This window comes from Garra rufa, chromosome 19 (assembly GCF_049309525.1).
Source record: "Garra rufa chromosome 19, GarRuf1.0, whole genome shotgun sequence".
NCBI lineage: Eukaryota > Metazoa > Chordata > Actinopteri > Cypriniformes > Cyprinidae > Garra > Garra rufa.
Genome location: NC_133379.1, coordinates 19,262,735 through 19,274,858, shown reverse-complemented (window position 1 = coordinate 19,274,858; position 12,124 = coordinate 19,262,735). Strand labels below are relative to the sequence as shown.

General features: G+C 38.4%; 1 protein-coding gene across 1 annotated transcript in view; it reads right to left on the bottom strand.

Moving 5' to 3' along the window:
* LOC141292467 (pecanex-like protein 3) overlaps positions 1-12,124 on the bottom strand; it is a 35,389-nt gene that overhangs the window by 12,502 nt on the left and 10,763 nt on the right. The window contains exons 7-24 of the mRNA XM_073824485.1: positions 11,649-11,948; positions 11,503-11,560; positions 11,281-11,422; positions 10,886-11,197; positions 9,993-10,025; positions 9,738-9,909; positions 9,544-9,654; positions 8,928-9,019; positions 8,730-8,839; positions 8,521-8,626; positions 5,633-5,725; positions 5,282-5,432; positions 5,057-5,201; positions 4,714-4,891; positions 867-975; positions 465-594; positions 320-378; positions 9-224 (exon numbers count right to left, since the gene is read on the bottom strand). Of these exons, the coding sequence (XP_073680586.1) occupies positions 9-224; positions 320-378; positions 465-594; positions 867-975; positions 4,714-4,891; positions 5,057-5,201; positions 5,282-5,432; positions 5,633-5,725; positions 8,521-8,626; positions 8,730-8,839; positions 8,928-9,019; positions 9,544-9,654; positions 9,738-9,909; positions 9,993-10,025; positions 10,886-11,197; positions 11,281-11,422; positions 11,503-11,560; positions 11,649-11,948 (2,517 nt within the window). The remainder of the gene's footprint in view (positions 1-8; positions 225-319; positions 379-464; positions 595-866; positions 976-4,713; positions 4,892-5,056; positions 5,202-5,281; positions 5,433-5,632; positions 5,726-8,520; positions 8,627-8,729; positions 8,840-8,927; positions 9,020-9,543; positions 9,655-9,737; positions 9,910-9,992; positions 10,026-10,885; positions 11,198-11,280; positions 11,423-11,502; positions 11,561-11,648; positions 11,949-12,124) is intronic.

The window sequence follows — 12,124 nt, the reverse complement described above, 5'->3', positions numbered from 1 at the left end:
CGGCTCACCTCTGAACTCCAAGCCTCTGAGCTGAAAAGTGACAAGGCCGTTGCCGATCTCAATGATGTGTACGAGAGCATTGAGGTAGTCGGAGGCCAGGATGAAGCAGTCTCCAGTGCTGTAGTTTCCCCAGCGGCCCAGCAAAAGATCCCCACACAGCGAGTGCTGCAGAGAGCGTGTCAGATGCTCATAGAAGATGGAGTTCAAGTTGTTATCATCAGCACCTATCCAAGCGAGAGACAAGGGGAGATGAGAGGATAGATTAAGAGGACAGTAGATAGATGAAAGGTCTGTGTAACTCAGATAGACTATCACGTACCAGGGTTGCGGTCTAGCTGTGTGGCCAGACGTGTGTTAGAGTGATCCACCCGTTTGGTGCTGAAAGAAACAAATTATATTTAAGAGTTTAAAAGATGTCTTCAAAAAATGTGGCTGACATCTGCTCAGGATTTCTAAAGGCTTACTTGTAGTCTCGCTCCCAGAACTTCACAGGCCGGGTGTATGAAGTAACGAAAACAGCGCTGCCCAGCACAGGGTTCAGAGGAGTGGAAAAGAGAGCTGAAAACACAGCTTGCACAAACAGCATGGCTGAGTCTGAGAGCAAAACTGGAGTTAAGGGACATGTATAAAAGACACTTTAAACACACTAAATGTGGAAAATAAACAGTTATGGACCAAGCTATTGAACCAAGAGTTAAAGGACCTAAAGGAGCTGAGTAGGAACATGTGGCCCAGTGCAAAACCAATGATACACAGCTGTGCTAAAGAAAATGACAGTACTCCCACTGGGCATGAATTAAGAAGAACAGGTAAAGTTATGAGATCAGCATTTACGTCTGCGTTAGAGTAATGCCTGAAAAGGATACGGGGAACGGCGAACGGCTGAGCGAAGGCGTGGAAAGCAGAACCCCATGTGATCTGCCAAGGTGCAATGTAGGTCAGCACAAAACGCAGCTTATACAGCAGATCCCACAGCTGTTCACACACAGGAGAGATGACAGCAACATCAGTCTTCATCTTTTGCTTTACAAACCCACACTCCAGCAAGAGTGTAAGTTACACATGCTATTTATGACTTTTTAAAGGTTTGAATATACTGTGTACAATACGTAACCATACCCTAAACATTTCCTAAAGTAAATATTTTCATCTTTTGAAATACCAAGTAAACCAGTAACAAGTGAAGATAAAAGTAGCTTAATAATGGTGAAAACCTCTAAATAAATGGTGGCCAGTTGAATGACTTGGATAGAGTAATTGCTTTTCTTAGATGTTCATGCAAATTTTTTAATCTAAATTCTTGCTGCAGATTGAAAAAAAAAAACAAAAAAAACATTACACCCTTTAAAAGTTTGGGGTCAGTAAGATTTTTTTTTTTTTAAAGAAATTAATACTTATTCAGCAAAGAAGCATTCATTTGATTAAAATTGACAGTAATAACATTTACATTATTGTTTTGTATAAAGGATTTCCTGAAAAAGTAGTATGATGGTTTCCACAAAAGCAAGCAGCACAGTTGTTTTTAACATTAAGCAATGTTTTTTGAGCACCAAATCAGCATATAAAATTATTTCTGCAAGATGATGTGAGACTGAAGAATGTAATGGCTGCTGAAAATTCAGTTTTTGCCCATCACAGGAATAAATTACATTTTAAAATATAGCTTAAAAATAATCGGCGTGTCAGTCCTAAATTTAGGACTCACAAATTTTTGTTCTAAGAGTATTTCACAAAGCATTTTAGCGCTAAAACTAGCTCCTAAATCTGGGAAACATTAGGATTTTTTGATTTTCGTTGATCATTGATTTCACCCTTGTTTTCATTAACGAGTTGGGTAAGATGTTCTTGAGTCCAGTTCGGTTTTCTTTTATGTTTGGATGTCATCTATCAGCCATGATTATTCTAGTCGGTCAATTAAAATGTTGATACTATGCATATCTAATATGCACACATGTAAGAGGCTGACAATTAGCTGAACATATATTTGTTTAATTATTGACACTAATTGACATTAGTGACAACATCTTTATTTTTAAACCTTTATTTGAATATGGCAACATAGTGTTGTCAAAAGTCCCGGTACTTCGGTACCAAGTCGGTACTAAAAAAATTTAAACGTTACGGTACCTGGTTTTCTTAAGTACCGGTGGTACCGACTATCCGGTCAACCCGGTTCTTGATACGCTATACAAAAGGTGCGCACACACGCACTGCGCAGTAGCGCTCTCTTCATTAAAGCACCTGTGGTGCTGCTGATGCCGCGGCTCTGAATCCACTTGTTGACAAACAAGAGCCAGACTTACTCCAAATATTTTGGATTTGCGGCTGAACAAAGCGAACATCATAGATCATCAAAAAACTATTTGCAAAGATGTCGTCTAGGTTCTCTCGAAAGGAGAAAACACCTCAAAGACCGACTCCGCGATCAAATGAAAGAGTTCAAGCAAGGTAAGTTTCATTTTAATTTCATATTTAGAGCTTCTGTCACGAACATTATTGCATATTTTAATTTGAATGTCAGACTGAAATAAACATCACCGTTTGTGTAGTGAATCGTTAGCATAAGCGCGGCTAACGCTAATATGCTGGCCTTAATGAATTTGAAACAACGTTCCTATAACATTTGTTAGAGTAAAAAAATAAGGACATGATGTATTTACTATTTTTTACACAAATGACTTGTGTATCCAAAATATATGTGTTAGAGAAAGAACAAATGTGTCGTTAACAATGTTTATGTCCTTAATATCAGTCTGTCAGAAAACGTTCTAGACTTATTCTTGGCTGGATAACTCTAGCAGGTTTAAAAAGCTTTTTAATAATAAATATGAATGCAGTTTGGATTAAATAAAAGTACAATCAAATAAAACACCTTTTATCCCCTGTTTAGTTTGGTAATACTTTACAATAAGATCAAATTCATGCATCATCTAATATAAACTTAAGAGTAAGTGAACAATATATTTTTACAACATTAATTCATGTTTGTTCATGTTTAACAGATTAACATGATTTTATGCATTAGTAAATGTTAAAATTAGCCTAACCTCACGAAGAATAATTGCCATGTAACTACTGTTTATTGTTAGGCAATGTTATCTAATAAATGAAAATTGTAAAGTGTTTTTAATACTGCAGTTTTCATCCGTGATAGACACTTGTCTTAATATATGTAATCTTATCTAAATTTATTATAACAGCTGAGGTTTGTTATTTACTGAAAATTCATATATTTTTGCTGGTGTCAATGATCTAATGTCGCATCTGGTCAGACTTAGCCCACTGCTTTACTTAAGTATATAATATTTTCTTTTTACAGCTGCAGATTGAGGAAAATCATGAAAGACCCCAGAGAACTCCAAAACAGACAACAGTACAGATGTTTTTCAGCAGAAGCAGAAATATGACGACAACTTTTGGGTGAAACTTGTTTACATTTTTTTTTATTCCTGTAATTTATTTAGATGTTATTTAATTACTAAAATGTTTACAATCCTTGAAATACTTTTTTAACCTGTGGAAAAAATTAACAAAATTTTATGTAAGTATAAAGAATGGCACTGTTTTTTTTTTTGTACATTTTATTTGTTCAACTTTATTAATAAAAAATTGTGTGTTGCTCAATTAATATGTTATTGTGTTTTGCATTGGTACCGAAATTGGTACCGAGAACCGTGGATTTTCAATGGTATTGGTACCGAATACTGAAATTTTGGTACCGTGACAACACTATGGCAACATAATATCGCCCTCTACAATATTTTATGAATAAATCTCTGACAGAGACCCCTCCCCTATCAGCCAATCACTGTGTGCATAGGTAATGAGCATGCTGACATCATCCATAGCAACAAGGTCAACCTGCCACTTACTCTTAGTTTAAGACTTCTCTCTATTTCTTAGGAAAAGTTTGTCTCAGCAGCTTTGTGAATAGGTTAAGAGAAAACTCTTAGCTAAAAACTTTTACTGCTATTTAGGAGAACTCTTAGTGATAAGATAAAATGTTTTGTGAATACGGGCCCTGGTAAACATAAGAGACTTGTTTTTATGTATTTTTTATTTTTTTAATCTGATCAACCACAAACTTTTGAAATATAGTGTACAGTCATCTTTTTAATAGTAGGTGCAGGACACTATAGTTAATTTATGCAAGTGAGGACAGCAAAATAAAGTCAACTGTGACATAATATACCAAAAATTCTTTATACAGTGGACTACCAGAAAAACAATCTACAAATTTGGGACCAAAATTTGATTTGACACTATGACCTGACCATGTTTTGTTACCATCAAGATTAATTTGTTCTGAACTCTTGAGTTCTTATCATATTTTATTACCATTTTCTAAACTATAGCAAATAAACTACAAAAGTGTTAGAAACGAAGGCGTGTGCATAAATTTTGGTTTGACTGCAATTCATTTGTGATTATCAAGACAGATTTGTTCTGACAGTGTTTAACTCTGAGCTCCTGTCATATTTTATTACCATTTTCTAACCTATAGTGAATAAATTGTGATAATGTGAGAAATGTTCAAGGTGTCTGAATAAATTTGGTTTGACTGTAAATATAAAAATTATGTAAGGTGAAAATGGTCAAACTAGATAACACTTGAACTACATTGTAAGTGGACTTCAGAGACCGAAGTAAAATGTCACACATATTGAATATGTCTTCTAAAGGCATCTAACAGATGTGAATGTATGCTCAAACCTTGCTGAAGAGGATGGACATGCAGTAGTAGTCGAGGAGGAAGGTCTGTGAAAAGCGTGGGTAGTCGAATTGGAAGAAGAGTGCGGTGAAGCACAGAGTGACAAACTGCTGAGACGGGACACAGAAGGACGAACGAAGCAGCTTCATTCCAGCCACTGAGATGAATAGGGCACGGCCACTGAAGAAACAAAATATATCATCACTGTCCAAGTCAGAAATCTAAAGTCTGAGACCACACTGAAAAACTCAATTCAAAATTGTCTAAAACAAATAGTAACATCAGCTACTGTTGTGCTTTACTCTACACTAGGACTTTGAGGATTCTGGATGTTCTTGTTCTTACTAGGCTCCAGGTTTGTCAGGGTTTTGGCTGACAGTGTGAGCTTCAGTGGTGAGGGAGTTGAGCACGACAGCCGGGTAGATGAAATACTTCTCCACACACTGCAACCAAGCATACAGCTTCTCAAACCACATGAGCTGAGCAGCATCTGAGATGGAAAAAAATCAGCCCATTACACTTGTTCAGACTTTCAGACATTAGTTTGTGCGTGTAGGTTCGACTACTCACCTCGGACCTCAAACTGGCTGTATTCTCTGGAGCGCAGCACAGGGTGGGCCAAGCAGAACCAGGGCAGCTGTTTTCGTAGCTGAGGCAGGAGGTAGTGTGTGAAGAACCCTACCACCCCAGCCAAGATGTACAGGACGAAACTGAGAGCAGGCTGAAAAGCGCCGCAGAGAATAGAAAAAAGCAGTCATTTACAAAACACAAAAACTTCTTTATGGAAATTACTCAGTTAAAACGAACTAGACTTCTCATCTTTACTAGACTAGAAATGATGTTCAGTCCTTGGATGAGGACTCTTAACTCACAATGAGACTCTTAACAGACTCAAAATCACATTCTGTAAATCCTACTGACCTGCAGAGCAATAAAGACGGTGCTGGCACTAATGGCAAAGGTGATAATGGCCATAAGAGGGCACATGACCAGATCTGAATGAAGAGTTTCTTTCTGCAGAATCAGAGAGAAAGGAGCCATTTAAAAACCAATGGAACACCTATTTAGCAAAAGATACAGTGCCTTGCGAAAATAGTCATACCACTTAAATGTTTAACATTTTTGTGTGTTAAACTGCTTAAAATCACTTATTTCCCCACATCAATCTACACTCCATACACCATGATGACAAAGCAAAAACAGAATTCTCACAACTTCATAAATGTATTAATAATAATAACACTACATAAGTATTCATACCCTTAATTCAGTACTTAGCTGAAGCACACTGACAGCCTCAAGTCTTTTTGGCTATGATGCGACAAGCTTTGGATGGGGGAAAGATGTACATTTTCAGGTTTCTTCAGAATTATTTGATTGGGCTCAAGCCCAGGCTGTGACTGGGACACTCAAGGACTTTCAGCGTTGTGTATAAACCAATCTTGCTTTGTGCTTAGGCTTGTTGGAAGTTGAACCTTCTGCCCAGTCTGGACTTGGTTTTCAATAAGGCTATCTTAATATTTTGGTGCACTGAGCTTTTCGTCTACTCTGATGAGTCCCTCAGTACCAGTCCCTTGCTTTTTTTGCAAATTCCGAATGCGTTTTCACATGTCTTCACTGAGGAGAGTATTGAGTCTTGCCACTAGGGCTGCACGATTAATCGTTTTTAAACCGAAATCGCGATTTGAAAGGGTGCGATTTTCAAATCGCAAGAGCTGCGATTATTTCGATTAATTATCAAATGTGGTAACAAGCATCTAAGTCGTTTCTGACAGGTCGCTTCATGTGCATATTAGGTCTTCATGCTTATATTACGTTTGATGCAGAGTTTAACCAATAGGGGGCATTTTAACACTGCATGTAGAGACATGCACGGGACGGATTTTTCAGTCCCGCATCCGCAGAAATAGGCTATGTTTATCTCGTTCAGTTCCCGCCTCGACATTCATGTTTTGTCCCGTTCCTGCCCGCATAAAAGTAACCTATATAGTTTTTTTTTTTCAGTACATCAATTGAATTTACATGAAACAGTTTTGTAACATCTCGTAATTTCACAAAACCCCAGCATAAACGCTCTTGATAAAATATTTGTTTTATAGGCTAAGCATCAGCGTTCACAAACCACTGTTATTCTTAACAGAAGAGCAAGCATGAGCTACTGTGTGTATCCATAGCAGAATGCAAGTAGACAAAGCTAAAGTTGACATCTCAGTTCATATGCGATCTCATAAAGCTCTAACACAATGATTATTATGAACAATGAATCTTTCACAATGTGTACACTTCGTGTGTTTTAATTCGTGAGCACGCAATATTCAGCACTGTGCAAGAATGTTTGAGCAGTGAGTGGATTCTAACTTAAACACCTCTGATGACTGCCTATCCTTGTGCTTACTAATCAGTAAGTTGTATACTAGTTGTTCTTGCTGCTTTTGTGCAATAGATGAATAACAATATTTTGCTTTTTAGATATTTCTATTTTGCGGGGGTCCCGCAAATAATTTTATTTTCCCGCGTCCCGAACAGCCGCACTCGCCCATCAAGTTTTGTCCCGCGCCGCAGTCGGTTGCCTCGGGTCCCGCTATACTCCCGTAGGAGTGCAGGTCTCTACTGCATTTACTGAGCAAATAATGTTAACGCCATTTGGAAAAGATGAGCGGGAGCAGCGGCTCAACTTCTCAACAAAGTGTCTCTTAAATGTAGGTTATCTTCAGTGTTTTACTGATGTAAAATTGTTTACAGTGTGTTTGGATTCCTAAAAGTTTAAGATTTTAATTATATTTTATTATAAAATAATATATATATAATATTTATTTATTTTTATTATAAAAGATTTTAATAACATTTTATTATATAATTTTAATTGTTAATTTTATTTGATTTAAGATACTTTAGTTATTTTCTTAATTTGTCATGATAACTGACAACTTTATTTAAAAAAAAGGCAACACTGTTTAAGAGGTTTTAAATAAACAGTGGAACAGTGTAGCATACTTTGTGATTATGCTTGGTCTTTCTTTGGTGCTGTTAAAACCACCATATCAAACCTGTAGCTCTTTTATGAAATAGTAGTAAATAGCATTTTAAATCGCAATTGATCAGAAAAATCGCAATTAGATTTTTTCTCCAAATCGTGCAGCCCTACTTGCCACACCCACCATAAAGCCCAGATTGGTGGAGTGTTGCAGTAATGTTTGTTCTTCTGTAGGTTTCTCCCATCTCTGCATATGATCATGGAGCTCAACTAGAGTGACCATCAAGTTTTTGGTCATAACTTAAGCCAAGGCCCTTTTCCATGAATTGCTCAGTTTGGCCAGGAAACCAGTTCTAGGAATATACATGCTTCTGTAAACTTTCAATAAAGCAGACTCTTCTCCAGATATGTGGCTTAACCCAATACGGATTCTGAGCTCTACAGGCAGTTTGTTTTACCTCAGGGCTTGGTTTTTGCTGTGCATTTTCAGCTGTTAGACATTTTATTAGTACGCGTGTGCCTTTTTAAATCATACCCTGCCACAGGTTAACTTTACTCAGTGTAATAACATCTACAAGCAATATGATTGCTCCTGAGATAAATTTCAACTGTCTTAGATAAGGGTATAAATACTTTTGCAATGGAATAATTTAGGTTTTTCATTTTTTTTAATTTGTAAAGATGTTAACTTGTTTTTTCTTTGCCATTATGATGCAGTGTAGATTGATGTAAAAAAGTTTTTAAAGCAGTTTAACCTAAGGCAGCAGTGACAAAAATAAAGAGATATGAGTACTTTTGCAAGGCACTGTAAAATGCAGATGGAGAGTGCTTTTACCACTGAGTTGCGCAATTTCTCTGGGAGAGGGTCTTTAATCTCTAATGGCGGCTCTTCTGGCGTTCTGCTCTCCAGCTCTGGGAAGAACTTGGAGCGGACAAAAGACCTGCCGAGAGAACAATGTGAAAAAACATAGAACATTACATCTCAATCAGAGCTGTTGATGTAGTAAGATAACTGGAAAATCATGAATGTGTAGTGATGCTTACCAGAGGATTGTTGGGTCGCTGCTCTGCCTGCTCAGATGATAGGACAAGGCCAGAAGGAGGCCACAGAACACAGAGAAGAGCACTGGGACATGTGCTTCTCCCCATGGAGCCTACACATACACAAACACATAAAATGAGTAAAGGAAGCACCCATAAACACAGTTCGTCTGTGAAAGAGACAAACAGATTCCCACTTACATTGATGGCACCAAGGCAAAATCCATAAACCAGAGCTGCCACCAATATACTGCGCAACAGACTATAAACTGAAGACAGGGGGCTTGTAGTTGCTGAAACACACAAATGACAAGACATCACAGGGGATGTACAGTATGCCAGCTTCCTGGGAATCAAACCATGCTGCACCAGTTGAGCAGGTTGATCATAGCTATAGTGGTAATGCTTTACAATGAAGTTCCATTTGTTAAAGGGATAGATAAGAAATTGTTTTCGTTTGGTTTCTTTGCGCACAAAAAGTATTCTAGTAGCTTAACAACATTACGATTGAACCATTGATGTCACATGGACTTCTTTTAATAATGTCCCTAATACTTTCCTGGGTCTTAAACGTGTCCGTTGCATTATTTTCTAAGCAGGTTTAGAAAGCTCTTGGATTTCATAAAAAAATCTTACAAAGGTCTTACGGGTTTGGAATGACATGAGGGCGAGTAATTAAGGACAGAATTTTTATTTTTGGGTGAACCACCTCTTTAACATTATATAAAAATATTGCTCATTGTTAGTTTATGTATGAACTAATGTTTAAATGAAGGGACCTTATTGTAAAGTATTAGTAATGTACAACACGTCTCACCAGTTCCACCAAAAATGTGCATGTCAACCTGTTCCAACAAACACATGAGGAACGTGTTGACCTGAGGTAGAAGCCCAAACAGGAAGATGACGGGGAAACAGAGGGTGAAGACTGCAAATGAAAACATATGAATAATTAAATTATTATATTGTACAAAACTCAATTAAGCACTGGATTTTAGTGAGGGAGCAGACCTATGAGCATGTCTCTAGCGCAGAGGAGAAAGTGGGCTGAGAAGAAGGTGACCCCGTAGAGGGTGAAAGGCAGCATACTGTCTGAGTGGCCAACCAGGTCAAACACCCAGATCAGCACACAACACAAGCAGAAATACACTGGTCGGCTGTACACAATGATCCAGTTATGGCCCTGCAATGAAGAGCACATTAAATTAATTTCTGTTTTATTTCAGCTAGACAGGCTCAAGATAAGACAAGTGGTCATATACTCACATGCATTGGAGATGCCGCATCAGGCTGCACACTCTGAAACATACAAGATAAAAGGACTGATTAACACAAACACAGCACTATCAAGACACAGGAAAATGGGAAAATGATCAAGAGATGCCAACACCTGAAACAAAGATAACATAATGGTAGGGATGTAATGGTATTATCAACATCATGGTATCGCGGCCGCAAAACTGTTGTGATATCATCGTGGTCACATAACGGTATGAAACGATAGGTCTTCTGGGGAAAAAAAAAGTGTAGTTTTTAAAATATGTTTACACTTCTTTTTCTAACATAAAAGGTCTTTAAAGTTGTGTTTTGGGCCATCTGTCAAACGAACTAATAACGAAAGCACAATCTGGCTTAATCCTTTCATCAAGTCCATTTTCGCTGCATGTTTCAATGCAAAGCCCACACTTCGTTCAGGTGATTAGCTCATGATCCGGTGTTTTCCACACCTCGGAACGGCTCAGTTCACAGTGAATTCTTTTATTGCACTTGCTGTAAGTTTAGCACACATTTGGGAATGCAACAGCCACCAGTTAACTAAATTTGTTGTGAGATTTGACTAAGACAGTATACCACAAAAAAAAAAAAAAAAAAAGCGTTGAGTCTCCTTCAAAGTTCAGGTACAAGTCAATTGACAGACTTTTTTCAGACTTAAGTTTCAGTTAACATGGCTTGGAGCTCTCAAGTGAACTGAACTCTTGAAGTGCATGAAATCGAAGAATAGAAACATACAAAAGTGAGGTTTGCAGTCGTCTTTTTGTCTTTTAAATAATACAATAAATATTGTATCGTGGACTTCATATCGAGATATTTTGGTTTTGTGAGATTCTGATACCGTTACATCCCTACAAATGCTAAAACAGAAAAATTCTCACACTGACCTTTAGCAATGAGTACTGACAGCTGGCAATGACTAGGCAGAACTGGAAGACCCAGATGTCCCTAAAAAAGCCTTGGAGAAGCAACAGGAAGCCAAGGAAGGCCACTAAGCTGGCCAACACCACCGCAAACACATTCTCCACTACACGTCGGTTCCTGTCCAGTAAGGCTAGCAAAGCAAGCCTGTCATAACGAACTCTTAGCCATTTCCCTGGCAGCACCCAGAAACGGTAATACTGTTTAGGCTTGGCCTTTTCCTCAATCATCAGTGTGTTCTCCTGGGATTCATGAGGGGATTCATGATCTAGGTCAAACTACAAAGAGGAAAAATGTCAACACAGTCAGGAGGATTAAAATGGAACATGTGTATTGATGATTTTGAAGAGTTACACCTCACCTCTGCCATATCCAGAGGCACCCTGCGGACCTGCATGCCCTGGAGGACCACCGGTCTGGGCTGCAGCATTGACAGCACTGGCGCCACCTCCTGGACATCAGTAGAGGTAAAGCTAGAGGACTGTGACTGTCGCTCTCGCTCCCTGCGCCATGAAAAAGGTGTCAAACACTGGGAGACTGCTAAATGCCACCCCTACACTGTAGTAAACATTTTAAGACTTACTGGACAGGGTCCTCATATCCACCACCAGCAGGCCCAAAAGTATAAGACCTCTTTACTCCTGAAATTAGATCAATTTAATTGAAGAAACAACCACAACTAAGCCGGAACTAAATTAAGTGTCACTAAAGCAACAAATGATTCTTTACCGCTTTCATCATAAAAGTAGTGCACAGCTCCCTCTGAAGTGTCATCAAAGGTGGATGCCTCGTGAACGCCGCTGCGTGGCAGCAGCAGTAAAGATGAAGCGGCGAAGTGCAGAGCAGAGGGTAACGTTCGTGTCCGGGAGTGAGAGGAAGTTCGGACTCTCTGAAGGTCTTGAAGACTTGGAGGAGAGCCCATGGCAGAAGGAGGCGGGGTGGGGTTGCTACCAGCATTATGACGCCTACGAATGGCCTGCGTCCTTTTTACACTGCTCACAGAGTCACGTTTACTTCCCTCCTCTGGTGCTGGACGGGAAAAACAGTTTTAATAAGGTGAGGAAAACAAAACATTAAATATTCACTACAGCAGAAATTAGTTCATTAAAATAGTTATTAAATAATAATAAAAAAGGAAACTAATGTGACCCTGGAATACAAAACCAGTTATAAGGGTCATTTTTTAAAATTAAGATTTATACATC